The 26,469-nt window shown below is 45.3% G+C and overlaps 1 protein-coding gene across 1 annotated transcript; it reads right to left on the bottom strand.

Annotated features, from left to right (window-relative positions):
- Window positions 1-361: 361 nt before the first annotated feature.
- Window positions 362-25,755, bottom strand: lamb1b (laminin, beta 1b). Its single transcript, XM_071920542.2, has 33 exons — window positions 25,680-25,755; window positions 24,912-25,084; window positions 22,496-22,631; window positions 20,711-20,784; window positions 19,900-20,088; window positions 19,697-19,760; window positions 18,978-19,180; window positions 18,268-18,388; window positions 17,840-18,028; window positions 16,733-16,909; window positions 16,537-16,649; window positions 16,358-16,437; window positions 15,937-16,072; window positions 15,531-15,689; window positions 14,564-14,697; window positions 14,351-14,471; window positions 13,809-13,995; window positions 13,419-13,562; window positions 12,651-12,882; window positions 12,239-12,402; window positions 11,476-11,700; window positions 10,776-10,993; window positions 9,982-10,078; window positions 6,089-6,458; window positions 5,386-5,570; window positions 4,680-4,921; window positions 4,380-4,586; window positions 4,155-4,299; window positions 3,364-3,571; window positions 2,775-2,916; window positions 1,928-2,104; window positions 1,589-1,748; window positions 362-1,017 (listed from the first exon to the last, which is right to left on the bottom strand). The coding sequence occupies exons 1-33, from the start codon at window positions 25,708-25,710 to the stop codon at window positions 881-883; spliced, it is 5,340 nt and encodes a 1,779-aa protein (XP_071776643.2). The 5' UTR covers window positions 25,711-25,755; the 3' UTR covers window positions 362-880.
- Between the last annotated feature and the right edge of the window lie 714 nt (window positions 25,756-26,469).

Below are 26,469 nucleotides of genomic sequence, written 5' to 3'. Positions count from 1 at the left end.
TCCTCTCTGTTCAAGCTTACCATGTAAAATCTGTTCAAATCATTTCAGCTTGCATGTCCTGGTAGAACTTCAATAAGACAATATCACATTAACCTTTATTTGAACTGTATCAAGGCAAGCAGTGTCTGCGGGTCCTGAAAACATCTTTAATGTCAAATCATATTCTCTAAAACTCAAGACCCTAAAGGCTTCAAATACAGTCAAATAAAGCATTTGAATAGTTAAAACTATATTCTAATAGGAGGTAAATATTCTCTAAAATCAACTTCACACACATAAACATGCAAAGAAAAACAATGAAGACAATTTCAGATGCACCATTAACTTTTTTTTTTTTAATCAAAATTTAATTTACATCTATTGCCACAGGAATATTTGCATATGCTTTTTGGTCCAGACAACCTTTAGTTTCTTTAAGGCTTATAAAATACAGTACATATAAAACTTGAATCTGAAATCTGTATCAAATATGTGCAGCCATATAGTTAAATGTACAGGCTGTAATAGCTTATACTGTTTCATTTTGAATGTCTTCTAGTGTTGAGGTCATATAGGCTTTTAGTGGTTTTTCTTTGGGACTCATTACCTCCAATGTTTCTTTCGCAGTTTGAAAAGTCTTTTTCATTGTCAAAATGTTTTTTTGGCATCGCACTCCAATAACACACTTGGGTGTTCATCTGCTGGCAACATTCTCAGACACCATTAAAATCTCTGGCACTGTCGGTGTCAAACAAATGAAAGTGCTCGGCCCTGCTGCCTAATGCGCTTGGGGAGCGATATTGTGAAACCCTATCTTAACGGTTTGGCTCTATTAAAATCCTAGGCGGTACACTTGAGGACAGTAAACAGTGCGAGGTGCTGCGGCGTCCTGGGCCGGCGCTCACAGACAGGTGCTGTACAGAGTGACTTTGTGGCTGATCTCGTCCAGGAGCTGGCGGACGGCTCGCTCCAGGTCGGACAGCTGCTGGGATTTGGCCTCCAGGGTGTGCTGGTTGGCCTCATAAGACCGCTCCAGCTCTGGAACACAGGACAGCAAGAGGTCAGGGAGGATGTGACGCTGAATGACTTCTGTTGTGTGTGTGTGTGTGTGTGTTTGTGATAGAGTGTGTGTTTGCTTAAAAATGAAAGCAGTTTAAAAGAAGTGGGTGGTACGAGGTGAGATGGAACTTTAATGATCCCTGTGGGGAAATTGGTTCATTACATTACAGCAGCAAATAGTAAAAAAAAAACTACAAAATTTGGGGTTCTTTAAACACAACACAGCCGACAATTTCAACATGTGTTATTGAGAAATGTATGAATGAAAAGATGACAAGATTTTTATAACAAAAAAAAATACAGAATGATGAGGGTTTGCAAAATAACAGCAGCAGAACATATTGAGTATGAAAATATGAATGAAAATAAATATGTATATATGAAAACATACTAAAAATGAAATATATGAAACAAGGGAAAAATAGTGTTAAAAAATCAATATATATGCAATATATGCAATGCAAATTAGAAGAGTATGAAATACATAGACATGCATGCAGGTCTATGTGTGTGTGTAACTTTTCTGTGTGTGTGTGTGTGTGTGTGTCACCTCGCAGTCTCTGCAGCTTCTGGCTGGTCTGGGCCAGCAGCTCCTTGGCCTCCTGCTGCAGCTCGTCTGCTCTCCTCCTGGCCTGCAGCACCACCTCTCCTTTATCCTCCACCAGCCCCTCCACCTCACTGTACTTATCCTTCAGCTGCTCGTCAAACTCCTGCACACACACACAAGCAGACACACACACACACACACACACACGCAAAATCACCGTTATTGGGATGACAGCAGCAAGTGTTTTTCTGAAAAATGTCCTCATTAGCCAGAATTTAAATGCTCTAATGTGTGCATGTGTGTCTGTGTGTATCCGTGTGTGTGTGTGTGTGTGTGTGTGACCTGCTGGGCCTGCTCTGCGTCCAGCCTGGCCTGGTCGGTGATCCAGTCGCTCCTCTCCGCCAGGCGGTTGACCTCCAGGTTATTCTGCCTCAGCAGGCCCACCTCCCTCTCCAGCTGGACCAGGCGGCCCGTGGTGTTGCTCAGCTTCAGCTCCGACATGGCCGTCTCTGACTCCACCTGGCGCACACACACACACACACACACACACACACAAAGATTTACAGTGCAGCCATGCGACTAAAAAAACTCATGTGAGACTGATGTATCATTTGTCATTCGATGAAACTTAAACCAATAATTAATACAACCGAACATGAAGATAATACAGCTAATAAATACAGATACAGCTTCTTCACTGACAGATTTACAGGTTGAGGTGGATTTGCATATGTGCCATGCTGGCTATCCATATTATCATTATTATTATTATTATCCTCATCATATTATCATCCCTAGAAGTGCAGAAGGAATATAAATTTGGTCTTGATTTTTTTTAATACATCATCAGAATTCTTCGCGTAAGTACATCAACAGCTGGGGTTCGACAGATGGGAGTTTTTGAAGGCTGATATTGATAATGATATTTTCAGACTGAACTGATATATAGATTTGCACAGATTCCAATCAAAATGTCTCATTAGAATCAATTCAGGTTAAGGTCTTCCCATAGACAACCAGTGTAGTATTGATCAATTCTACAATAAATATGTAATCAATCAACCTGCATCATATCAGAGGTGGACGACACTGACTGGACCAGATCTGATTTGAGTGGTGTAACCCCAACAGCAGCCATCTTCTGTAACCCGACTGTACGGTAAGCTCAGAGGTCAGAGGTCAGACTCACAGAGATCAGCAGGTCCAGCGTGCTCTTGGTGTTGTTCTGGGCCTGCTGGATGGCGTCCATGGCGATAGTCTGAGCGCGCTCAGTCTCATCCAGCGCCGCCTTCACTAGATCTGACGCCTCCTTCGTGTTAGACGCCTCCTCGCTGACAGGGAGAGAGAGAGAGAGAGAGACAGGAGTGAGGACAGTCATAATAATTATGTATATATATATCTGTGTTTTCTATGCATATGTTGAACATCCTGTACTTAAATGGACAGTTTTGGTGACTTTTAACAGAAGAATTCTATGAGATTGGTTTGAATAAAAATACATGCCAGTGGAAAATAAGTTATTTATTATTTCTATATTTACATTATTTAGACACAAATAAGACAGTGGCCATCAATATCCTTAAATAGTCCCAATTCCCTCAGCAAAGCCAAAAAAGAGGTAGATAATTTTATTCTTTTTGATGATTATGCTTGTGGTTTGGTATATGTTTTAGTTTTAGTATATCTTTCCATGATTTTTGGCGATATGCATGACTATAAGTGTGTATGTGTGGCCTATATTAACCTTGTGTGTGTGTCTGTGTGTGTGTGTGTGTTACCTGGCGGCCTTGGCCTGCTGCAGCAGCGTCTCGGCGGTCTGGATGTCGTCGGCGCTCTGGCTCAGGATGCTCTCCACGCTGGTCAGAGAGTCCACCCGCTCCTTGATCTCCCGCGTCAGGTTGTGCAGCTCGCCGGCCGACGTGGGCATCTGCAGACTCAGCACCTCGTTGGCCACCGCCTCGATCACAGACACGTCCGCCCTGTCGTCTGTCACCGGACACACAGCATGACAGTTACACCCCGCCATGTCCCGCGAGTTCACGATCACAGACGTTTCCAAGGAAAACGGGTTGCGCCGAAAAATGGGGAAAATCATGGAATCATGCAGAAAATCATAGAAAATGCCTATCAGCGACATCTGAGAGACACATAGAGCCACTAAATCACTATCATAGCTAATATAAATATTATTTCAGTGATTTATGTCCAGTTTTCCTCTAAATGGGCTAAAGTGGCCTTGGTGCAAACAGTATAAAAGTGGTTTCTTTTTGGAGTTGTGTTCAAATACTTTTCAAGTTTAAGCAGCTGAGGTATGGTGGAACTCACTATACTTCATCTGTAGTTATTTTGAACCTTTGATATACTCAAATGCTGCTAATTTATGAACACGAATTACATTTTTAGACAGTTTATATCATATTTTTTTCAGTTTTATAAAGATACATTCCTATGATAGCTTTATATGAGCATTTTATGCATTTTTCTTTCAGAACCATATGAACAAATGCAATAACAGTATCTGTGTGTGTGTGTGTGTGTGTGTGTGTGTGTGTGTGTGTGGTGCACTCACTGGTGAGGAGGTCTCGTATCTCCTTAATGAGGTTGCGGAGTTGCTCGTTGCTCTGCTCCACTCGCTCTTTGCTCTGGTTGGATTTGAGCAGCACCTCCTGAGCGTTCACCTTGGCCTCGTCCGCACGCACCTTGGCCTCCCACACCTGACCACAGACACTCCGGTGACTCACTCACACCCACCTGATTTATTCTTTGTCTGGGAATAAACATAAACATTACCCACCATCCTGGAGAGCTTGTCCACCTCCTCCATAGCCGTGAGGATTTCCTGGTCGAAATCCTTGGCTGATTTGAGAGCGGTTTGGGAGGCGGTGACGAGGCCGTCGCACCCGTCTCCGCCGCACCGTGACGCCCCGTCCTCGCCGACGCACCCCACCCCGCCACAGGGGGAGCCGGAGCACTCCTCGCCCTCGCCTGCAGCACCACATGTCTAGAGAGAGAGAATAAACACACATACTAATGACCGATCAACAGGCAGTGTCAGTGTAGCGTGACTCGTTGCTCCGACTCGGATGTTTCTCACCTTCTCGCTAAGCGCTGACAGGTCGAATCCGTCCAGGTCGGTGGCCAGTTTGTCCAGCTTCTGTGAGTTTCTTTGATGCTTGCGGTCAAACTCCTTCTGATGACTGCTCAGTTTGTCCTCCGTGGCTCGCCGCACTGCGGCCGACTGCTGCAGCGTGTTGCCGGGGTCACTGGTGGAGGCGTTGGCATGGAGCTCCGCCATCATGGACTTCATGTGTGCTGCGGCAATGGTGTCCATGGCACCTGAAACACACACACACACACACACACACACACACACACACACATCATCATCATCAAGCATGTCAGGACTTATGATATCAGGGAATTCCTGGAATATTACAGAATCTTGAGAGGGTGTATTCCAGACAGGGAAAGTTAGGGAATGTGATAAATCCTCTGGGAAAGTCAAGGAATATCAGAGAATTTTATAAATGAATCTCAGGAATATAGCAGAACGTTTTCAGCCCAACTGGAGTGGAAACCAGACTGTTCAACCCTTTTAGAAAAACAACATGAACAAACCAGGAAGGAAGAACATTTTTAGCTCATGGAAACACTCTTATCTAGTTATGGAAAGTCATGGAAAAATCCTGGAATTTGACATCAAGGCCACAATAGGAACCAGCTGTAATCCCAGCTAGATAGTATATTGTTGAACCAAATAAACTTGATCACTTCACCCACTCGTAACTCTGGTTTCTCACCCTGGAAATTGGAGTTCTTGGCGTTGTAAACCTGCTGTCTCAGGTCCTGGACCGTCAGCTCCAGCTGGCCCGCCTCCTCCTTCAGAGCCTCCAGGGTGGCTTCTGTGGTGTTGGCGTCGCCATACAGCAGGGTCACCGTCTCCTCCGTCGTGTTCAGCCTCCCGTTTAGGTAGGACATCAAACCGCTGAAGTGGACACAGACACACACAGATACATAGATATACACACACACACACACACACACACATTACTTAAAGTCCCCATGAAATGAACTCTAACCAATAAAAACATCAGATTTTTGAACAATCCCGCCCCTCTGCCCTGACTCATATTCCATTGGTTTAGACTTTTGAATGATCCCTCCCTGCATTATGCCCCGCCTCAACATCCTGTTTCAACAGGAAATGCATCAAATCCCCATGAAAAAAAAAGACCCCATGAAATGGCATTTCATGGGGTCTTTAAAGGAGCATTAAGAAATCTATGAACTTTATCGCCCTCTATTGGCGAACAGTAGGAATTGCAACAACATTGATAGAGTTTATCTCCTCCTACACAAGTCTCTGGCCGTTCCATCAGTTTGATGAGACTTGCCATGATGTATACTATGAAATGACCTCATAAAGATTTATGTCAGCCTAAAAAGGGGCGTAAACTCTACCCCACTACATCCCTGCATGTGTCTGTCTGTCTGTATGCATACGTAATCTGGTTCTTCAGCTCCTGTATCTGCTCCAGCTTCACTGCGGCAGGATTGCTCTCCACTATCTCTCTGACGGCCTTGGCGTTCTTCTCCAGGCTGCTGACCAGTTCTCTGTACGGCGCCGTCACGCCGCTGGTCCGCAGCTCCGTCAGGTGGGCCTCGAGACGGTGCGTTTGATTGGTCAGTTCGCCGACCACGCTGTCCCAGACGGCGAAACACCGGTGGCACGGTTCGCACGCAGGGAATTCCCCGTGGAAGCCCCGGGCGCACTGGTCGCAGCGCGCGCCGGACACGCCCTCCACGCAGGCGCACTGGCCCGAGGCGCGGTGGCACTGCTGGCTGGAGATCCCCCGAGGGTCACAGTCACAAGCTGGGAGCAGACGGAGAACGGACAGTCAGACAAACAGAACCAAAAATATGAGCATGGAGCATTACTGAACGGGCCAGGGGGGGCCCCTAAGCCAGAGCCTGATACATGATGATGCTGTCACTAACTTTACATTTACTGCCCTGCAGTCAACGGGCTTAGTCATTTATATCAACACCAAAGCCCCAAAATTCTCCCTGTAATAACCTAAAGATTTGTTTTGAAGGTGTCACCATGGCACTGTCACAGTGAGTGTTCCCCTCAGTTTATCTATAGCGCTTTAGCAGTAAAGCACTGCATTATTGTTCAAAGGCCTCGTAAAGTAAAGTCATGGTTTACGAAGACCCCAAAATGTTACTAGGTATCTGTGCCCAGGGGCCCTTTGTCTCATAATCCGCCAATGGATCTATAGTTGTTTTATGTTTTTATCGTATCAATTGTTTGTGTGGTTTTGTTTGTGTGCAATTTAAATGCTGTTGTCAAACTCAGAAATAAAAGTGGAACTGCTGTGGTACATTTACCTCATCCTGTCACATCATGACCTTGGAATAATAAGGTCCCATCTGGCATTTTACTCAAAAATAAGTTATTTATATAATGCAGCTCTAAAACATGTCATATTGCTGAATATACCTAGATACGATAAGTATGTGATTGAGACAGATTGAGACTTGATTTAGACAGAGGATGGTATCGTTCCTACATTGTTATATTTGACATAAAACTCTGTCTGACCAAGTAACTAAGCCATTTGGATTAGCCATAGTTGAAGTTACCTAAATGCCTAAAAATAGATGTGATAATTTAGCAGTTTACTTTTTTGGGTCTTACTAAATATTTACATGACCATGTGCCCTGACCTTTAAACCTACTGTACATTGGTATTCTTATTATTAGTTATGTGACTGTGGCCCCAGGGGTCAAAGGTTATCTTCATGCCAGATTGCGCCTGGATAGATGTTTTACAATCGAGCAAATGAATCATATGATGCATCAGTCTGATATGAAGCTGCTTGGCTGATGGAATGTGACCGTAACCATGACAACTGTCATCCTCTTACATGGCTTCCTGTTTGTGGAGGACCACCTGGCTCACCCGCAGTTCCGCTCCTACTCATTGGAGGACGTGGAGAGAGTTGTCGCCACCAATGACAAGCAGCGCTTCAAGCTCAAGTAACACTATTCAGCAATGTTACCGGGTTTGAATGTCAATGTAGGCTAACTGTTAGCAGTAGTAGTAGCAGTAGTAGTAGCAGTAATAGTAGTTATATCAGTAGTAGTAATACTGCACCACACAACTCTACCTCGTTGTACTAACACCAAAGCTTAATAAACGCTGCCTGCTTGTAAACTAGATATAGCGTAGGCCTACTGTGCAATGAAAGGATTCCAACTCCTTAAAACTAAATATCTGTGCAATTATAAACACATGACATGAAAACAAACACCATATGAGCATTAGCATGGAGGTGGGGAATTTGATCTTGCAGTTTTTATCATTATAATGATAGAGAGGGTAGATCGTAGAGCTAAAATATTAAGCAAAAATCCCCAGATATTCATTTGGAAGCCATGTCTAAAAACAATCACATCAAGAGAGAATTCTGAACCAGTTTTCCTTCTAAGGTGATAGTTTGCTGACCAACATCTACAATAAACTAATATTTTTTTCAGCCATTGTGCCACTTTGTCCCCAGAAATATAGTCAATATAAGTGTGTTTCAAAGTTTTGGTGGAAAATGATATTAGATACAGGGGTTTTCCCATAGCTTAGGGTTTAGTGTATCTATAAGTATTGTGTAAGCGTTATCCTGTTCTCATGATGCTTTCTTAAAGTGTTTGTCCTCATACTCTAGATTCAGCTGATATATGACTTGAGAGCAGCAGTAATCATCTAATAATATAATTAATAATAATAATATTATTATTATCTAACAACCTTACCATGTTGTTTTGTGTTTATGAAGGAAAGCAGCAGGTTATGCGAGGCCTGTTTGGGTTCCACACCATTATACAGTAATATGAGGAGTCTGGGTGGTTTTCAAGTCCCCCCGGGGAAATAAGTGCTATGAAAACAAAGGTTCCTGTTATTATTCGGCCCGGCGCTTCCAGTCAATAAACTGAGAGATGACCATGACCTTGAGGGTCATCCTGATCCCCCCCCCACTCCTCCCCCAAGTGTTGGGGGCACACCACAGAGCTGCCCTCCCACCCTGGGAAAGGAGGAGAGGTGGTATGGCGTGAGTCAGAATGAAGGAATGCAGAGGTTCGAGGGAGTGGGAGAAGGTGGGTTTTACGCCATCGGTGCTGCTGCTTTTATTTGGGTGATTTACGGAGCAGAAGGTATGGGGCTGGGTTTGAAGTTGGTCTTGCGTGTGTGTGTGTGTCACGGTGAAATATTACAGCCGTCCATGAAAGCACACTAGGGTCAGAACATACATGGTGATTATGAACGATTATCTTAGACGCATACCCTTACACTTGCCCACTGCAATGCCGAAAAGACAGGCGTTTTAACCTCTGACATCTAAATCTGGTCATAAGAAGAACATCTTATCTGTAGTGACACAGTTAAGAGGCTCAGTTATCAACACACACACACACACTCACTACTCCCACACACATTTCTCAGTAAAGTGTCCAGATTTCCCATGATTTGGCGCATTTAGTGTATCATCTGTGCAGATGGGAAGAAAGGTCCAGCTGGTTTGGCCGGATTTAGAGACCGTTAGGGAATACAACGGGAATAATTCAGAATTCCTGGGTCCGCAGGGTGTTGGTCCATGACGAAAACGGGACGCCTGGGAGTTCTGGACAACATCTGGTTCTCATGAGCGGGGAGGTCATTCCCTCCCTCTCCTGTCCTGTCCTCTCCTCTCCTCTCCTACTCTCTCCCTCCTCCCTCTCTCTGAGGGTGAGCCAGCTACTGTGAGACACACACTGCCGCAGATGGACTGAATGATGCAAACTGGCTCGTCTCTCGCTCGGTTGTTCAGCAGACAATATAAAACTTGTCGGGATCAGAGAGGGAGCCGCCGTTCGGAGCCAAGTCACTGACTCAGTGCTGCTGCCATGCAATCGCTGTCCAACAAAACCAACTCACTCGAAAGCCCCGGAGTTCCCACCAATTTGCTTCCTTCCTTCCATAATAATGTGCACGCACACACGTACACACACACACACACGCACACACACACACACACACACACTAATAACAGCAGAAAACCACGGAAAAACAACATAAAGCTCAGCAGAGCTCAAGTCCAAGCATGGTGACTCAGGGGAATCACTAGCCATGTGAACTCATCCGCTCACAGAGAGAGAGAGAAGTGGATTGAATAAGATACAAAAAAAGAAATATAAACACAAGAATAGACCGCTATCCAAAATAATAGCTTGTGCTGAACCAGTGTAATCAGACGCCATTTCCTGCAGACAGAAAATGAGCTATTGGTGATTAGTGATGCGCTCATACGCAGGTCTTCCCGGGGCCTGTGGGACATGCTGATGGGTGAGGATGACCTACCGTGACACTTGACCTCCGGATCGCCCCAGAACAGCTCCCTGCACTCCCGACACGTCCTGCCGCCAAAGCCGGGTTTGCACGAGCACTGTCCCGTGATCTGTAGGAACACAAGCACAAGTATATGGCTGGGAGTATTCCTTATAACTTGAGATGGGGGGGATTGTGTCAAAAACAAGCTGAAATTTCACACTAATGGGTGTATAGGTTTTCTTTCACATACAAACACAATGGCCCTTTGCAGTTTGATCAGGCTCTCTTCTCTTACAGGAATGTGTATTCAGTAATTCCACAGTGTATTCTGAGACTTCCTTCCTCTGATGGAGAACAGCCAGTAAACACAGAAACCCAAATGTTTGTGTGTGTGTGTGTGTGTGTGTATGCCCGAATGGTTGCGGTTGAGTGTGTGTGCGCACACTAATCACACAAGCCCATGTGAGTGTGTTTCCGTGCATGCACATGCAGATCTGTGTGTTTGAGTAAAACAGAGCGAGAGGAAAAACAGAGAGAGAGAGAGAGCAATTTCCAAACAGCTGGAGTCTATATATCAGAAAACTGTACAAACACAGGACTCAGTGATTAGGTGGGCTGGCCACAGTGAGTTACTGCTGCCCTGCTGCTCCGCTCTCAATGGGAATCCCTTGGAAAATTTGAATGTTGTTCTCTTGCCAGTCATCACATTGTGTAAGGAAATATCTGGCAGCCGGTTGATTGAAAGACAAGATTTTGACTGGAGCAGCTGCTGCGATGTTAATGCAAGATATGATGCAGGACAGAGTTTTGTTCCCATCGCCCACCTCGTTGCAGGAGGACCCAAAGGAGTGGACGGGGTCGCAGTCACAGGACAGGCAGCCCGTCCCGCCGGCGATGTTCCATGTGTCGGCGGCACAGCGGTCGCAGTTCTGACCGACCACGCTGGGCTGGCAGGGGCACTGGCCGCTGTACTGGTCGCACTGGCATTCATCAGGAGACTGGCACGCCTCGGGCGCTGTGCCCACTGAGTAACACATGCACTCTGTGGAGACACAGAAACACATTAGCACCAGGGTTTGACCAATAAGGACCATATCGATACTTTTGAATTGAAGCTGCTGATAGATGATATTTTGTGCCAATATTCAATATCTTTATATTTGAATATTTTCAAAAAATAAAAGAATTCAGAGGGTGGAAAAGTCTCTGAAAAAGCATTCATAACATAGGACACTAAAACTCTCCATTGAAGCCTAGGAGGAGGAGAAGAAGAAGAAGAAGAAGAAGAAGAAGATATTCATGTATACTTGTGTGGAATCTGATCAAAATTTTGTATTAGAATCATTCAGGTTAAGGTCTTCCCATAGGCAACCTGTGTAGTATTGATCAATTCTACACTAAATATGTAATCAAGCTGCATCATATCCATATACTGTATATACTGATATATAGTTCTATCCCTGATTAGCACACAAATGCACACACATGCACAGGCATAACCGACATATTAATAGCTGTACTCACTCCTGCAGCTCTGGGTTGCAGCGTCGCCGTAGTAACCCAGTTTGCAGTGGTGACACCTGTATCCCTCGGTGTGGTACAGGCATTTGAGACAGGCGCCCGTGTGCGGGTCACAGGCCCCCGGGTCCTGCATGTCGATGTTGCTGTTACACTGGCAGGGCATGCAGCGCCCGCCGGGCACCAGGGGGTTCCCAAAGTAACCCGGGGCGCACTCATCACACCTGGCACCTGAACCAGAATAATAAGACAGAAGAAGAAAGAAATGAAATGCATAAGTGAATTATCTCTTAAATACATGGCGTCTTACATTGGTGTCATAGAACAGTCACAGGGAAGTTAGAACTTTCTAGATCTGTTGTGTTTTTATTTAAATTAAGAGAGAGATCAGTGTTTTTTCCACACACACTCTCTTTGTGGTTACACAGAAAAACACTGAGGCTCACACACACATACACACACACACACTACCTGCCCATTATGAATGGAAAGAAAGAGGCCAGCTAGCTAATTAGAGGGGAACTGAAATGCTGTTTGGGGCTGTGGCGTGTGACGTTGAAGTGTGTGTGTGTGTGTGTGTGTGTGTGTGCGTGTGTGTATGTGTGTGTGTGTGTGTGGTTTCCAGGCATGATGACATGAGGTGCAACATGAAATGCTTGGAGCGCTCGAAAACTGCTTTCACAAAAACACAATCTGTTATTACTATCATTATTGCAAGATGTTATGTGTGTGTGTGTGTGTGTGTGTGTGTGTGTGTGTGTGTGTGTACCTTTGTACCCCGGGCTGCAGACACAGACCAGCTGGTTGGAATTGGCCGGCTGGTAACATCCGTCGGCAAACTGGCGCCCGCTGCCCGGCCCGTCGGGACACATGCAGGGGCGACAGTGGCCTCCCGAACCCAACTCCGGGTCACCATGGTAACCACTCAGACACCTGTGAGTACAGGGAGGGGTGAGACACCAAACATACACAACACTGTGGTGGTGACATCACCTGGCACCAAAGATCAGCCAATAGCAGATGGCAACTTCAGTAGCATGCTTTTTACCATTAGAGTGAGCCATTTCCTTACGATTCCAGACTTTTCTAACAACCTGAACACACTTACACACCTGGTACTGAGGTACGACTACTTGAGGAATTTACTGCTCTCTCCCCCTCCACATCCGTCACCCTCGTACCTTTCGCAGTTGTGTCCGGCGGTGAAGTCCCGGCAGCTCTGGCACTCTCCGGTGTGAGGGTGGCAGTAGTCGCTGTGGCCGTTACACTGGCAGGGGCGGCACTGAGGGAAGCCCCAGAAGCCCGGCGCGCAGTGGGCGCACTGCCGCCCCGAAGCCCCCGGCACGCACTCACACTGGCCGGTCGCCTCGTGGCAGAAGGCGTGGAGCGAACCCCGAGGGTCACACTCGCACGCTGCGTATGGAGGGAGGGATGTGGCACAAATAATAAATAGCATTTATTTATATGGCACGTTTCAAAACATAGCCACCAAGCGCTCTACAAAGGAATTAAATGAAATAAAAACAGATAAAATTGATAACGCTTTGAAAGAAAGGCCGGAAAAGAAAAAGGAGGTAAAAAAAACAATTAAGAAAATATCATTACATAAAATTAAGTTCATCCTCTGACAGTATCTTTAAAAAAAAAAAATCAGGATAACTCAGTTCCTTCTCACTGTGAATGATCAGGGAACTCCAACAGTGTTAATGTCAAAATTCTTGTCATGTTTTTGCTTAATAATATGAATGATATGAGAAAAATTCTACCCAGAGAAAGTAAAAATTTCTGCCATTTCTCATTTAAACTTGCTTTAGCGTGAGAAGGAACGAACCAGGGAATCGGCTATTTTTTTGGTCAGCAACTTCAATCTGATATGCCTTTTTTGATTGGTAAATGTTCTATTAGTAGTAAAATTGAAACAGTAATTTGCTCCACTGCCTGTCACTCACGTCTGCAGCCGGCGGGGCTGAACAGGAAGGTGGCCGGGGCACAATGTTCGCAGTTCCTGCCGACCACGTTGGCCCGACACTGGCACTGGCCTCCGCTGGGCTCGCACACAGCGCTGATCGAACCCTGAGGGTCACACTGGCATGCTGGAAGACGAGAGGAGGGAGACAGAGAGACAGAAAGATGGATTTCCACTCCGCTGTGACAGAAAAGACCGCTTCATCCAAAATAAATGTATTTGGAACTAAATTTGTGGAGGGAAATGTGCAAAAAGTCAAAGGAGGGTGAATACTTTTTATAGCCACTATACAGTATGAATACAGATTTTACATTCAAGAGCATACAAATCCAGGCAAATGGACAAACACACACACACACACACACACACATACCCATGGCTCCCTGGTGCAGCAGAGCGGACATGCTGAAGATGTAGTCGTTGCAGATGTCGGTCATGGGGCTCTTGACCACGCTCTGGCTGCTCTCCAGACAGCGGTAGCGCTGGAACGTGTCCCACGCTCCTTCACCCTCCGTCCCTTCAAACATGTCCAGCTCCCTGACCCGGGGTATCAGTACCAGCTGCAGAGGGAGAGGGGTGGGGGGGCAAAATGTACACACCATAACAAAAACATCGACTTTTCCCTTAACAAACATGGAGACAGTAGAATGAGGGAGCGGTGATGAATTTAACAGAGTGTGTGAGGCTTGTATTCCTGTGTGTGTGTTTGTGTGTGTGTGTGTGCGATCTTAGACTTCTACCCTTGCAGACCAAATGTCCTCACAAGGATAGAAAGATGATGAAATCCTCCTATTCAATATTATCGAATATCGCTATATTTCCGCAGTATCTAATATCAAATATCGTGTTAGGAGGTTAAGGAATTAATGTAGTAAATTGTGTGTGTGTGTTTACATGTAAGTGTGTTCAACGTACAGAGTCGATGAGTGTGTATGGGCTCTGGACGTCGCTGACGGAGGAGTAGAGAGGCAGACTGAGACGCACGGTGTAGTTCAGTCCTTTCTCGAAGCACACCGGCCTCAGCAGCACCACATGTCTGAAACACAACACATACATGAACCAGGGAATCCGTGTGTGTGAATGTGAGTCAGGTACGCATACACACAGTCAGGCAGACAGATGCATTACCGAGATCCGGGTGGCAGAGAGACGGACTGCTGGTCTCCACTCTGGATGGAGTTACCGCAGTGACTGGAGTAGCTGGGAGGGTTGAAGACGGGACGCTCCACTCTGATGTTCACCTGCTCCCACTGCTCCGGCAGCTGCCAACACAGACAGACACACAAGACCAGTCAGACAGGGGAATTAGCGTTGTGTAGGTCTGTTGGAATATCTATTTTAGCCTAAAATATTATTATAGTACAGTGGTTTCCAAACTGGGGTCTTTAGTCCCCAGCAAAACGAGGTATAAATTCATTTTACTGTTATTTTATTCACTAGACAATGGGTATGATAAAAGTATAAATCAACATGAGTGTTTTGATCTGAGGTTTCACATCTGTCATAATTCATAAGTCATAATTAACAACAAACATCTTTTCAGATGAGGTTCCTTAGGACAAAATCTGATCAAAATGGGGGTCTGTAGTCTAATGTGTATCTATTTTGAGGTCCTTGACATGATAAAATGAGAAAGTTTGGGAACCCCTGATGTAATAAATGGTATAGTACACTTGAACCTTGGCAATCCCAGTATGTTTGGATGAGTGAAATACACTTAATGGCAATTTAATTTTACAATATTAAATACACATATACGCATATTTCATAAAAATTCTTGGTACAATCTAATTTCATTTTAGACATGTCTGACTCGTTATGTTGACTTTACATTATTATGTCAAGAAATCAGAAACTCAGTTTGAAAGTGAAAAAGTTTCTTACCAATGAAATAGCAAAAGCAGTAGGGGGTTGATCCTGCTATATTCAGACCTTTATGGTTAAACTATGGTATGTTTGTAATTGTCTTCATAGTGACAAAGACAAATTTGTTAAATCTATTGCCAGGGTGTTGTGGTTCTTATCCTTGCACTCTTACTGGTGTGTGTGAGTGTGTGTGAGTGTGTGTGTGTGTGTGTGTGTGTGTGTGTGTTACCTGCGGCTCGTAGCGGATGAGCAGGTCGTAGTCCATGGACTCGGGGACGTTGTTGATGGTGAACTCTAAGTGGGCTCCTTCTGGCACATTAACGAAGCCCATGCCGGTCCAAGTCGGACTGCGGTCCAGAGGATACGGCCTGGGTACCACCGTCACACCCTGAGAGAGAGAGAGAGAGGGAGAGAGAGAGGGAGAGAGAGAGAGAGAGAGAGAGGGAGAAAGAGAGAGAGAGAAAACTTTTCCAGTTTTCCAGTTTTCCCATCTGCTGTAGTCTACATATCAGAGAGAAATCTACAAAAGCACTGCTGAGTAGATGAGATATATTCTTTGTGGGACAGAATCAAGTAAGCTAAGAGATACACACATGCAGACTTGAACACACACACACACACACACACACACTGACCGGTCCATGCTTGGCGTCCTCTGCCTCGTAGGTGTAGTGGTCCAGGGCGATGAAATAGAAGCCGGACTCCACCTGGTCACAGCGCCGTCCGAACATGTGTTCCCTGCACACACACTGTCCTGTGTGGGGGTTACAGCTACAGAGAGAGAGAGGGGTGGTGGGTGGAAATTATCATTAATTCATTTCATACATGCAATTAGTTATCAAATATATGTATCAAAATTGTAATTGTCGGTTGTGTTATATTTGTTATATTCTTTGCTCTATTTTTATTTACATTATTTACATTTTTTTTCTTTGCTGTAGCCTTTTACTATTTTGGTGCTGTGCTGTGACTGGCATCATTAAAGTTTCATCTAATGTAATGTAATGTAATCTAATGTAATGTAATGTAATCTAGATTTAAAAAGGGAAATCTTACTTATTGTTGACAGCCCCGCCCTGGTCGCAGTCACATTGTCTGCAGCCGTCCATGTCATTGGACAGACCCCAGTGCTGCGGCTACAGGGAAAAGAATAAAGAACAGAGTTACACACTCAGGATCATACAAACACACACACACACACACACACAGAGAAAGAAAGAGAACACAAAGCTTACCAGACACTGATCACAGTTGTGTCCGTCGACGAGGCGTTTGCAGAAGCACCTTCCTGTCTCTGAATCACAGGAGCTTCCTCCAGGCAGCGTGCCCAGCGGGTTGCAGGTACAAGCTGCCAAGACACACAGTGAAACAATGAAGGCTAGGCTATGTCTGACTGTAGTGTGTGTGTGTGTGTGTGTGTGTGAGACCTACACAAGCAGCCGTGCGGCCCCTGTCCCAGCCCATAGTGTCCCTGTCTGCAGTTGTCGCAGCGCTCTCCCTCCACGTTGGCTTTGCAGCGACACTGGCCTGAGATCAGCCCGGCCGCCACGTCGGTCCGCGCGTCGCACATCCCCCCCTGCAGAGACCCGGCCGGGTCGCAGCTACACGCTGTGGAGCCATGAGAGAGACATTAGATTAGATACTGATATTCAGAAGTATAAAAGAGAACACAAACACTGGCACCAGAGCTGGGTTAGACTGATATATGGGGCTGATACTGTTTTTTAATTCAAAATCCGATATCAGCTAGTCAGTGTTATCTGCCTCTGATATGATGGATATCCTGGGATTCAATAGAGAGTTTTAGTGTCCCATGTTATAAATGCTGTTTTCCACTCTGCCAAGGATTACATTTTGGCAGAAACACTAAATACTTTAATTTTTTTGGCATGAAAATGGTCAAATGTAAAGATATTGAATATTGATTAATGGCAACTTAGATCCAAAAATATCAGTATCGTCCTTCAAAAACTCATATCAGTTGAACCCTACACCAAAAACATGACTAGCCTACATATAAATCACAATTTGAAAAAAACACATCAAAAACAAAACTAAAATAACATAATCTTATCTTGAAATAACATTACTGGTCAAGTGAAGCTCTTCCTGAGTGAGAAAGGATAATCATCATTGCAGTGATGAACAGCAAAGAGCTTTAACAGACAAGTTCAGCGGAGTGATCACAGGAAGAGAGAGAGAGAGAGGGGAAAGAAGACAGGGAGGTTGTGCTTCATTTTACAGCACCATTTCCACTTGTACCCAGTACTTAGTAGGTAATTGCCATCATGCTGTAACAATGGCTACTTTCTGCTTTTCACTTCAAAGTCCTCCGCACAACTGGTGAGTACAACACCAGGTGGTGCTTGTCGGAGTTTCTAGGGAAGAATCCCAGAAACACAGTGGGACATGTCCTGCCGCGGGACGCTAACATGCATTTTGAACAAGCCGTTAATGAGCGGACCGTAAGGCAGAGTGTTTTCAACAGGGAGACACGCAGGGTGCAGAGGTCACCCGGGGGTGACCAGACGCACGTACGTTCGCAGACGTTGGGGTCCCTCAGGTCTCGGTTGGGGTGCTGGTAGAAGAAGGGGCGGCACTGCTCGCACTGGCGGCCCACGGTGTTGTGCTGACAGTCGTCGCACACGCCTCCGCTCACGTTGCCCGTCGACTTGAACACCGCCAGGTCGAAGTGGCACGAGGTGGAGTGATGGTTACACTCGCATTCTGAGAGAGAGAGAGAGAGAGGGAGAGAGAGAGAGAGAGGGAGAGAGAGAGAGAGAGAGGGACAAAGTCTGAAAAATCTAAAATCTGGGAAATCTGTAGAGTCTAGAGCCACCTTTCCTGGGAAAGTGTGCATGGGAGTGTGAGCGGGAGAGAGAATGAGATAAAGAGAGAGAATGAGATAAAGAGAGAGAGAGGGGTGAACGGACTCTGTGTGTGTGTGTGTGTGTGTGTGTTCTCACTCTTGCAGGCGTGGCTGTTGCGTCCCTCTGCAGGTCTCCAGGGCAAGTCCTGGTAAAAGCCTTGACAGCGTTCACAGTTCAGTCCCTCTGTGTTGTGGTTACACACACAGCGGCCGTGCACCTACACACACACACACACACACACACACACACATACACACAAATATGAACACCTATTTGAGCCACATGCCACATAATGGTGATTGTGATGATGATTTATTGCTGCTTTCCTGTGAAAACAATGTGAATGAATTGAACACTCTGTATTTCCCTTAGGCATTTGTGTGCATTACGGTTTATGATGTATATGATGTGGTATATGTATATGTAGTATGTATATGATGTATATGTAGTATGTTTATATGATGTAGTATGGTATATGACATGTATATGATGGTATGTAAAGCCCTTTGAGACATGCTTGTGATTAAAGGATATATAAAAAAATGAATATTAAATGAAACTTTAATGTTCCCAGCAAGGAAATTGGGCATCAAATCTTGCTTAAATAGAAAGTTATAACAGTTCTTGAAATGCTTGGTGAGCGCCATGACCCTTGGGCCCATGACACCCATTCAAAAACCATTGTATATTTCCAGACACACCTACCCATTAATGGAAAAATCTTGAAAAGTTGACTTATTGGAGATGCAAGGTATCATCTGACATCATGTGAGTGTGTGTGTCTCTACACATATATTTGACGTTACCATGCCCTCGGCGCCCACGGGTGCCCCGTTGACCGGGGCGCACTTGGAGGCGTGGCCGTAGCAGAAGCAGTTGCCGCGGACGACCATGTCGAAGAGCGCGTAGTAGTACTTCTCCGTCACCTCGTCGCGGGAGTCCAGCAGGTTGTCGCCCAGCGTGTGCAGCTTGGTGAACTTCACCCGCAGGTTGGTGATCTTCAGCATGTCTGCACGCACACGCACACGCACACACACGCACACACACACACACACACACACACACACACACACATTTTTAGGGAAAGGCGTGGGAGGTCCTGCATTCACGAGAACTTTATAAGCATAAACAGCGCACAATTCAGCAGCAACAGTTTACAAGCCGCTCACACACCCACAGCATTCGCCACATACTTAACATGAGGCCTCTCCATGTGTGTGTGAGAGAGGGAGAGAGGGAGAGAGAGAGAGAGAGAGAGACCAAGGCTGTGTGTCTGTCTAGATGTATGTCAGTGTAAGGAGGCCATGTAGCTTCTACACGTGAAATTCCTTCTCATGCTCCTCCTGTCTGACCTCTGACCCTGCAGCTCTGCTCCAGGTCCATGTGAGCCAGACTAACAGATGGCTAAAAGTCGCTGGAAATCTTCTCACTACTAGATTTACTGTCATGCGTTCGCTGTTTGGATTGGATTCACACACTATTTTATTTCAGTGCAAGTTTTTTATGGTATTTCAGAGCAGCTTACTCTGTATGCTGGTGCTGTAGGGGTCTTCAATCTCAAAAGCGGGGTCCAACACCCGAAATATCACCTGAGATGGGGAAAAAGAGCGCGAGAGAGAGAGAAAACAAGTTGAAAAAAAGAGTTGAGGCTCTTATTCCTCCACTCAAAATCTCAGGCATTTAGCGGATGCTCTTATCAGCAGAGCTTCAGTTCCTAGATCACCGCACCTCTCCCTCTGAGGACGGCTCGATGTCGGAGTACCGCGAGTCGCAGATGATGTCGTCCACCTTGACCATGGGGCCGACGGACACGCCGGGGAAGGATCCCTCGCAGTCGTAGCCGTAGTAACGGTAAACCTGCCACGTCTTCCCGAAGTCCATGGAGCGCTCGATCACCATGGCGGCCGGGCGAAACGTCTGGCGATGGAGGACAGATTAATTATGAGGAAAACGCACCAGGAGTTAGGGCTGGAATAGAGTGATACCAAAAGTAAAGACTTACATTTTGGATTATTGAAATTGAAACACTCATTACTGGGAAAAGTAATGATATTATTGTAAGGCGTTACCACACAACACAAGTGATAACTGTTTGCTCCAAGAAATACACATTGTATTGTTGATCTTTTCTGTCATCTAGCCCCAGAAACATAGAGGGGATGGGACAGGATGTATAGAGAAGGTGTGTGTGAGTGTGTGTGTGTGTGTGTGTGTGTGTGTGTGTGTGTGTGTGTGTGTGTGTGTCTGGGATGTAGAGCTGCAATGTCAATGAGAGGCCTGAGTCCAGCTGGCCAGTGTCATAGCAGTGTGTGTGACACCAGTGGGAGGAGAGCAGTGTTTTACTGCAGAACCTCAACCCCTCCTCTCCCTCTTCCTCCTCTTCCCATCTCTCTCCAGAGACCGGAACGATTTTCCACATTCCTCCGCCACAGCTGTCCCGACACTGCGCTTATCTCCATGCCGTGGGTATGGGAGTATTTGCGTGATGTGTGTGTGTGTGTGTGTGTGTGTGTGTGGGAGTGTGAGAGAGAACGGCCACCTTGAAAGTCATGATGAGGTGTGTGAAATGGAACTCGGCTTCCAGGTCCAGCTGGATGGTCACATTCTCCACACCTGGAGGGGAACACACACACACACACACACACACATGAATTCATATATACACTCACACAGGAAATGCATAATGTAAGCCATATCTCATACTTGACAGATTCCCACCTCATAAGAAGAAAATAACTTTCTCACATACTTAAACATACTCTCTCCCTCTCAAACATTCACACACACACACTTTTTCTATGTCTCACAAACATAGCCGGGTCAGCTGGCTTCCCAGCCGCGCCCCTGCAAGTCAAATCAATCTATAGCCGTGGTTCTGGAGGACTAATGCAGTGGGATTAGGAAATCCCGAGCAAGGCCGCTCTGTGTCTGCTGCTTCCTGCAATGTCTTTCAAAGCCATCTGCACTGCTGGCCCCGCTCCCTCCATGACTCACACCTCTGACAGATTCCCACCACTCTGTAGGAACTGTGTGTGTGTGTGTGCGTGTGTGTATGCATGGCATTTACAGTATGTGGGAGCAAACAGGGCTTTATAAATGTGAGTCTGTATGAGATCTGTATGCGTGTAAAAGCTGCTGTAATATAATTTGTTTCAGGGGCTCCAATTAAAGATGGCCACATCTCTTATGACAGGGATTCTCATAGGTTTTCATGTCACAAACAAATAGACACACATTAGACCACAGACACCCATTTGATATGATTTTGTCCCAGTGACTCTCATATAGGAAGATTTTTGTCCCAGGAATTGTAGCCATACTGGAGTGTCCCCTTCATCATCATTAATAATAATAATTGTCTCCCTTTGCACTGAAGTGGCTTCCAACCTTTTCATTTTATTTGCTGCAGGCCTCTTGGAAGCCTATATTTATCTCCACTGTTCTCTAGTGGATAGATGGTTTAGACCACCAATGGGCAAGACTAACAGAGTGAGGAACTTTTATTTTCTGTTCCATTAAATAGCTGAACTCTGATTGATGTATGTTTTTTTCTAGGACAGTCAGGAGTCCATTGCTGCTACGTATAATGCTGTTCTATGGATGGATGATGATGTTCTTGTGCTATGTTGCATGTACTTTTGTGTATTTATGTTTACATGTTTTTGTGCTTGTTCTTATGCACCTGGCTGCAAGGAGAATTTCCCCTCGGGGGCAATAAAGTTGTATAACTGAAACTGTCTACACTGTATGTGGAGAGGTAATAGTAATGAGAGTGAAACCTATGATTAAATAACTCATTTTTCTAGATTGTCTAACTGTGATAATTTCTAGTGAAGTAAAGCTAGAATGAAATCAAACTATTCAGCATTTTTTGCTCAGGACCCCTTGGAACCTCCTCAAGGACCCCTAGGTGTCCCAGGACCCCACTTTGAGATCCGCTGTCTCATTATACACTTCTCTTTTTGCGCTCTAAAGGTGTGTGTGTGTGTGTGTGTGTGTGTGTGTGTGTGTGTGTGTGTGTGTTCCAGTGATGACACACATCTGTTTCTCACGCGCACACCTGTTCTCTTCAGCACACCTGCAAGCCCCGCCCCCGAGGCCCGCTGTGATTGGCCGCACTGAGTGGGCCCTGTGATCTCCTGTCTAGTCATTACCAGCCTCTGTTCCCATGAGAACAGCCTCAGCACACACTCACACGCTACGCTGCTCTTCATTCACTTTAAACCAGGAACCTCTCTCTAATGCAGGAACGCCCGGGAGGTACTCTGTCTCTATCTCTCTCTCTCTCTCTCTCTCTCTCTCTCTCTCTCTCTCTCTCTCTCACCGTTCTCGGACTGCCACCAGGTCTTGAGGCGGTTGGGGGCGAAGGTGGTGACCAGGTTCTCGACGGTGTGGCTGGTGGGGTTGCTGTGCTCGTCATACATCCACCTGGAGTCGCACACGAAGCATTTCTTCTCCTCCTGATGGACGGAAGGAGCAGAGAAAGTGTTAAAGAGAGAGAGAACAAGTGATCCATGAGAACTGCAATCAAATTATTGATGTATATATTGTAGGGATGGGACGATCTGCTTATCTCACGATACGATTCGCAATATGAGGTTTACGGTTCAATATAACCACGGCACAATGTAATAAATAAAAGTATGACTGTGCAGAATTATGTTTATTTCTGGAGAGCTTGTGAAATGGCGATGGTCCAGCCGTCTCATCTGTGATTACTACAGCAGAATAAAATCAGTTTATACCTCTTCTTAGTCATCCTGTCTGTCTCCGCTGTGTCTGGCTAATAGTTTATTTGCTGCCCTTGTCAACATCCAGAGGCCTAGACTGCACTCCAGTTGGTTTGGCACGTACCTTGGTTCACACACACACACACTCATTCAAATCTCTCAATATTGGGGTGTGTGAATAAACGAGGAGGGTTTCTCAATTTCACCGAGACCCGGCCAACTTGGGCTGTGTTGAAATGTGGCCGCCGGTCCTTAAGCGCTTCCACTTAGCGATGTTTCTAAGAAATGTCTGCCGCCTCCCCCTCCTCTGCAGCTCATACTTCAGGACTGTGCTCATCCCCGGCTCACAGAGGCCCCGCGGCCTCATGTCATAAGGCTGCCATTCACACAAACCCTTTGGATAGCACAAGTCGGCCAAAGAGGCTTTGATAAAAAGCAGAATATCTCCATCGCTCACCCTGATCACATGCACACAGGCGGGGATTGTGTGGCACACAGCGCGTATTGTGGAGGGGAATGCCAGCACTCCCACTCAGCAAGACAGCATGGAGTCTTTTTCCTTACACCCAGCAGATACATGTACACACACACACACACACACACACAATGTAATCTAGGTTTTGGTGTTGATGATAAGTGATACATTTTGAAGTTATTTCATCTGTTTTTTGTGGTTTTGCCTCACATAACACTACCATAGTTATGGAAACAGAATGGAAATAGAGCTGATGTAGCGAGTTAAACAGATTTTCATGTCAGCTTGATGTACTCTAACTCTTACAGTGTAATTTAATGGGCAATCGACCACCGCCCTGCAGCTTGATTCAGTCACAACGCTGATGTCAACTGATCCTTTTCTCTTGCTAGAATTCATACCAAGCGATAAGTCATTGTCATAAAAATGCCATTTTCAAGGTTGGCAGCGTCTGTATTGAAGAGAGAACTGATCCACTTTCTGTTATCTGCGTTGAAAAGCTGATTTGTTCCAGGCTGTTTGACAAGCAATTCCCTAACAAATTACATGAAAGAGCATATATTGTTCAAAATAAAGATGTTTGATGATCATAATGCAGGGTTTCATAACTTCTATGTTCAGGCTAGTTGCATTGTGTTAACTGAACGCTGTTGGCAGCAAGAGGCAGGGCCACACTTCCGGCTCTTTGTTGCATGTTGGCTAACTGTTATGAAAATGTGATACATGACCCTAGTCCAGTAACAGACTAAGGCTAGTTGACTGTGTTAACATTTATGAATGTTATGCTAAGTTTCCATGTCAATGTGGAATTCTACAACAGTTGATATCAGATCAAACCCTAGCTGTGTTTCCTATCTGTTGTAATAGAGGCATTTAAAAGTTGGCTCTTAATCACCTGCCACTGTATGTACAGTATGTTTATCACTGTCCCTTCTTCCCCATGTTAAAAGAGTCAACAGGTGAACACCTTGAAAGTGTAAGAATAAATAAGTATAGTGTGGACCCATACATACAGATTGTGGACCAATCAGAGCCTTCAGTTAACCTAAACCCTGAGGCAAATTTATTGCATCTAATATCATTTGCCACCAAAACTTTGACACCTGCTTATATAAACAGACTCAATTTCTGGGGACAAAGTGGAGCAGTGACTGATGACTGACAAGATTTAGTTTTTTGTTTAGTCAAGCCTAGGCAATCAGTGTGATGAATTATTAGACATAGATCAACCAAACTTTGAGCTTAGAGGGAACATTGCTCCTGATGCCCCTATGATGAGATTTGGCTTCCAAAAGAATAGGTGACCTTGGAATTATATTATAGAACCTTATGGGGTCAAACATCTAAAAAGATTTTTAAAAAAAGCATGTAAAAGTTTTGTCAGCTGGTGTGTCAAATCTTTGTAAAGACAAACCTTATAATTCCAAGCTCACAAATATCTGCTTTGATATACTGCATGTTATCCTGTATTGGTGAGGAGCTTAGAGAGGTTATCTGGCTCTCCTTGGTGCTCCAGGTTGTCAGCAGCTTCTTACCTCCAGATGTCCGACGATGCAGAAGCGCTCCGGGTGCTGCAGGCCGCAGGTGGAGGAGGCGGTGAGCTTGTGCGCCCGGCCGATCAGCAGGTCTCCTGTGGCGGGGTAGCAGCTCCCCTCGGTGCAAACATCCCCAAACTCTGGCGTCAGTGCCCCGACCCGACACCCCAGGGCTGCGGGCAGGAAAACCGTTTTCAATATCATGCTAGTGATCATGGCACTTATTACAGCCAGGGCCTTGGAACTGCTGCTTTCAAACCAAAGCCCCAGTCTGTAGATTAAATCATAATATAACAAATATGTCTTCTGTTGCTTTCCACTTAGTATAAAACCTAATGGCACCGAACAGGCTTGTGCTCAGTTCATTTAAATCAAAATCACATGGATTCACTCTGTAGTAGATCCAGAGATGGTGCTTGTGTGCAGCTTTCCCCAACCTGGCATTAACAGTAGAAATGGTTTTGTTTAGCTGTCAGCTGCAGGTAATAAAACTTCCTATATTCAACACAGCAGCTTTAAGGCAGCAGAACATTACTCAGATTACCTTTAGAGACCAGTCAGTCCTGGGAAACTGCTAGGAATACGGTGAATAATAGCTTGCATATGGCTTTCATTAAATATGTTGTTGCTGGAGAAGTGGGAGCGAGAACATATTGGCAGCTACAGAAAATAAAATTCCATCCAGAAAACTGATTATTCTGCAACACCTAAGCAGTCTCTAAAAGAAACAAAACGGATGACTATTCAAGAATAAAAGGTAAAACTCACCCAAAATTGTTGCAATGTGAATTATCAACATTTCCAAGAGTGGAGCATCGACTCCACGTTTTCTCGGTGCTGTTGATGGGTCCTGAAGCAGGGAGTGAAGTGTAAAGTCAGAGGCGGAGGGAGTTGTCTTGTACAAGTCCGCATCCCAGCAGCTCCACCCCGCCCGCCAAGCGCGCAACTGTGCGCTCTTGGAAATGTGCGCACTCTGTTGGCTCTGTTCTCACTTCGTGCAAATACAGCACAGAATACAAATTCCAGTCACAAATTAGGCCTACAATAGGTGGAAATGATATAACATATGAGAAATGCTCTGTTCTTTACACAACTGCATGGCCTAATGTTATTATAAACCCTAATATTTCAAATAATTTATCCTAGTTTAATGCATTCAGTATTACTCCCTCTTTTACAGACGCTGTGATGAGCATCAGTTGTTCTCTCATGGCAGTTACTAATTTTCTACTGGCCTAATCGAGGCATATTTACACAACCAGGGATATACTGCCCTTCCCTGCTCATTCTGCAACGATCCTGTCACATTTTCTGTATATTCTCCACTCCACATCGTATTCCAAATTTGATAAATGGTGACCTATGCTATGCTTTTTCCTCCAGATCCCTGAAGGCTGGTGTGTAGATCCCATAATCATGTGTACATCGCCATCCGGTGGTGCTTTGTGGAACTGCAGGGACAAATTACAGTAAACCACAACAATTCACACAGAATATCCTCAGATTATGAATCAGCCGTATACACATCTTTTATAAGGAAACCACTCTTCCAGGTCAT

The sequence above is a fragment of the Centroberyx gerrardi genome, chromosome 24, assembly GCF_048128805.1.
Source record: "Centroberyx gerrardi isolate f3 chromosome 24, fCenGer3.hap1.cur.20231027, whole genome shotgun sequence".
NCBI classification, from domain to species: Eukaryota; Metazoa; Chordata; class Actinopteri; order Beryciformes; family Berycidae; genus Centroberyx; species Centroberyx gerrardi.
Note: the sequence above shows the minus strand (reverse complement) of the source record. Positions and strands in the feature narration are given on the sequence as shown.

Bases quoted from the DNA above. Each gene is read 5' to 3' on its own strand.
- lamb1b (XM_071920542.2), bottom strand. From the start codon at position 25,710: ATGTTGATAATTCACATTGCAACAATTTTGG. The intron at 16,650-16,732 runs GTAGGTCTCACA...GTGTCTTGGCAG, and splicing joins GGGGCCGCACGGCTGCTTGT to CTTGTACCTGCAACCCGCTG. The intron at 4,922-5,385 runs GTGAGAAACCAG...TGTGTGTTTCAG, and splicing joins CAAGAACTCCAATTTCCAGG to GTGCCATGGACACCATTGCC.